The 4,017-nt window shown below is 39.5% G+C and overlaps 1 protein-coding gene across 1 annotated transcript; it reads left to right on the plus strand.

Annotated features, from left to right (window-relative positions):
• Positions 1-812: 812 nt before the first annotated feature.
• Positions 813-2,199, plus strand: LOC148855418 (Surfeit locus protein 6). Its single transcript, XM_088986449.1, has one exon. It carries the CDS (start codon positions 931-933, stop codon positions 1,939-1,941), a length of 1,011 nt encoding a protein of 336 aa, XP_088842575.1. The 5' UTR covers positions 813-930; the 3' UTR covers positions 1,942-2,199.
• Positions 2,200-4,017: the final 1,818 nt, after the last annotated feature.

Below are 4,017 nucleotides of genomic sequence, written 5' to 3' on the forward strand. Positions count from 1 at the left end.
CCTACTCAACTTTCCGCATTTCATTTGTTTTTCTAGGCTGTTTACAGAGCAAGATTAATCACATATACTGATAATAGGTTATTGAACAAAATGCTATTTTCTTATAAAAATTACAGGTCTTAAGTATGACTTCTTATTTCATCGGGTCCAATCAGGTTAGACCTAGAGGCTTAAAACGGGTCATACATTGGACTAAAGTTATTTATTTTAAAAAATAAAAAAAAACTTAAAATTTTAATTTTATATGAATTTTGATATATACAATTGTTTATATATACGATAATTAAATAAAATAGTATAATAAAATTGAAAATATTGTTTATTTTATTAATATTCTATATACTATATATTGTTATATAATTATAATATATAATATATAATATAATATTATGTATGGATCGATGGGCCGTGCTAGCCGATAGGCCACGAGTGGAATGACACGATAGTGTGGCCCGTGCCAGCCCAGTCTATTGACCTAAAACCCTAAGCCCGGAATGGCCCATCGACCCATACAATTGTGTTAGGCCGTGGTATGGCCCATGGACCATCGGTCTAGGCCAAGTTAAAATCATGCAGAGCAGTACTGAGTCACGAGAAACACGGCCTGATTTACACCTCTAATTACACCCAATTGTCCCGATTACCCGTTGGTTGGGTACCGGTTTTGAAATAATAGAACCGTTCGGGTCTAGTTCGATTCCGATACTATTGATTTTAACAGTCGGTTCAGAACGGTTCTATCTTGTCCCGAACCAGACCCGAACCGTTCAAAGCACTACTAGCCATATCACCACATATCAAACCCTACTCCCGGACTCTTCATTTCTTTCCACCTTCGCTCATTTTTCTCTGCGCCTCAATCCCTCGCACCCGCTCGAGTTGGAGGCTTGGGAAGATTTTTGTATTTTTTTTGTCGTCGGTTTTGAACAGATGAAGAAGAAGGAGACTCCGGGCCATTCTATACACGATCACTCTCTGTTTTTCGACAAGTTGATAGAACTCATACCTGCGAGGTTCTATCTTCCTGTTGATGATAAAGACAAGCCGTGGTTTCAGGGCTTGAGCAAGACTGCAAAAGCTTCTGCGAAGAATGAATCCAGAGAGAACATCAAGAAAGCTCGGAGGGATCGATTAGACCCCGAGAAAGCTTCAACAACCCTAGACTTGCTCAAACAGAGTTTGGAAAATGGCAAAGAGAAGTACAAGGATAAATCAGAAGGAGAGAATGAAAGGGAGGGCGGAACCGAATATAATCCTCATTCCAATGCCGAAAACCGATCGGTGACTTACGAAGAGCTCCGGCAACGGCTTCATCGTAGAATCGAGGAGCTTCGAGGGAATCGAAAAGGTGGTGACTTGGATAAAGCAAAGAACGAGAAGAAGAAAGAAATTCAACGAGGGAAACGAAAAAGAAACAATACCGAGGCCCAAGAAAAGAAATTCAATGTCAGCGAATCCTCGGAAAAAATAAAAAAAGACGCAGCTGAGGCTTCTGACGGACTCACTTTTACTCATGTTAAGATTGGGAAGGAGAATGGACATGGCAGGAAGAAGCGAAAACTGTCAAAGTTGCAGGAACTAGAGAAAGCGAAGAGACTCGAAGAAGCAAAGAAAGATCCAGAGAAGGGTGAGGTTATCTCCCAGAAGCATTCTTGGAAAGCAGCAACAATTAGAGCTGCGGGGGTTAAAGTTCACGATGATCCCAAACTGTTGAAGCAGAGCATAAAGAAAGAGAAGAAGAAGCATCAGAAAAACGTTGAGAAGTGGAAGGAGAGAATCGAGAATAAGGAGAAGATTAGGGCGGAGAAGCAGCAGACTAGGTCAGGTAACATAGCTGAGAAGATTCATCAAAAGAAGTTAAGGAGGATCGCAAAGAGAGAGAAAAAGCTCATGCGTCCCGGCTTTGAAGGTCGCAAGGAGGGGTTTATTAACGACTCCTAAACTGAATTCTCCTAAGGTTTTAGGTTATTATCAGTCCTTCATAGTTCCTTTTTGTTGCACCTGATGAAAATGTCGAGGATGAAAAAGAAAAGAGGCTTTCATTTTCTATAGAATTTGTCATATTATTTTTTTATCCTTATGATTTGAAGGGGCTTTTTACTTAACATTCCTTTTTTGATGGTTTTGCAAATGTTTCTTTGATGTTATCATGTTATGTGTATGCTTAATTGATAAAAATGTTATTTCTAACTTTCATTATATCCGTTGTTTCTGCAAACAGTGCTATCCAAACACACAAACTGAACTTTCTACAGAAGAGGAAATAAGAGAAGTCTCATTGAATTCTAATTTGTTTGTTTTCCCATTGTAAATATTGATGCCTATTAGAAAGCCTATCATACTAGTCATCATGGGATCTATTTGTGCCTTGTAAACAAATACTCGTCTAAGGTTCCACTGTATATGTCTGTGCTCATTACATTGACTGAAAAGCTATCTATATCAGGTGAAAATCTATCAGCATATAGCATTTAAAGGTGAAGGTATGCACTGTAAAAGATACCATTCACTCAAACAACCCTTTCCTTACCTCAAAGAAAATATTGAAAATAGAATAAACGGATGAAGTTGTTGCAAGGTGACTCCACTTAGCTTATAACCTCATGATAATCCAGCACAATTGGACCAAGTGACTCTTTCTATTTCTCTATAATACAATATAGAATGATTTGTTTTTTTTTTTTTTTTTTTTTTGAGAAAAGTAAGGTAAACTTTATTGATAAGAAATACTAGTACAAAGGCCCCCAAAGGAACACCTTAGATGGGGAAACAACCCAAACATAACAAAATTCCAGAAGCCATAGTCTCCTAGAATTTAGCCTAGCCCCCAACTGAGCAGCCTGAATTCCCTTTGAATCCGAGACCCAAGAAATCAACTTTCCTAAAGAAATAGATATCAGGTTTTTCGGATCCTTATAGATATTCTGAAATAGTCTTTTGTTCCTTTCTGCCCAAATGGCACTGATGACTGCAGCCGGAATGGACATCCACACAGCTGAAGCAAGCTTTGACAATCCCTGTAACCCCCAGCTCCACAAAATCTCCTTCACCAAAGCTGACATTGACCAAGCAAGACCCACCGAAGCTGGCATAGAAAGCCCCTTTGTAGCTTCTCAATTCTTTGGGCCACTTTACTTGGAATTGGGAATAAGGAGAAATAAAATGCCGGCAAGTTGGATAAGGAGCCTTTTAAAAGGGTAATTCTGCCCCCCAAGGACAAGTATTTAGGCTTCCAAGTTGCCAATTTCTTTTCAAACCGTTCTAAGACTGGTTCCCAGATCATTACTGAAGTGCATTTTACTCCTAGAGGGAGTCCCAGATACTTTGTTGGAAGGAATCCCACCTGACAAACTAATCTCTCTGCTAAGTTCTCTGCATTTTCCACTTTTCCCACTAGGATCAAACAACTTTTGCTCGAATTAACTTTCAGTCCTGTCACAACTTCAAACCAGCTTAGAACTCCCACTAATAAGTCTAAGTGATCTTCATTGGCTTCCATAAAACATAAAGTGTTGTCTGCGAATTGCAGTACCTGAACATTCTCTCCTCCTGGAACCACCTCAAAGCCCTTCCACCACCCACCCCCTCCCCTATTTTTTGAATGAAATTTGTAAGTATTTTCATCACACAAATGAACAATAGAGGGGAGAGAGGGTCTCCCTGACTAAGCCCCTTAGAATAAAAAAAAAAACCCACTGATTGGCCATTTAGGATGACTGGAAACTTGGGAGAGGTGACACAGACTTTTATCTGGTTCCTCCAAATCTGCCCAAAATTCATTTTATCCAACGCAAAGTCCAAACATCTCCAATTGACATTGTCATAGGCCTTTTCAAGGTCAACTAATTCATTTGCTACCAAGATGCTGTCCAACATTTGACGACCGGGGACAAATACAAACTGATTTTGAGAGATCACACCGGCAGTACCTTTTTCAACCTTAGAAGCTCTTCAGGAGGCTAATAGGTCTGAAATCCTTCAAGTTTGTGGCTCCTTCAATTTTCAGGATCAAAGAGA

This window comes from Nelumbo lutea, chromosome 4 (assembly GCF_056320005.1).
Source record: "Nelumbo lutea isolate HS-2025 chromosome 4, American lotus-T2T, whole genome shotgun sequence".
In the NCBI taxonomy this organism is placed as follows: domain Eukaryota; kingdom Viridiplantae; phylum Streptophyta; class Magnoliopsida; order Proteales; family Nelumbonaceae; genus Nelumbo; species Nelumbo lutea.

Bases quoted from the DNA above. Each gene is read 5' to 3' on its own strand.
- LOC148855418 (XM_088986449.1), top strand. From the start codon at position 931: ATGAAGAAGAAGGAGACTCCGGGCCATTCTATACACGATCACTCTCTG.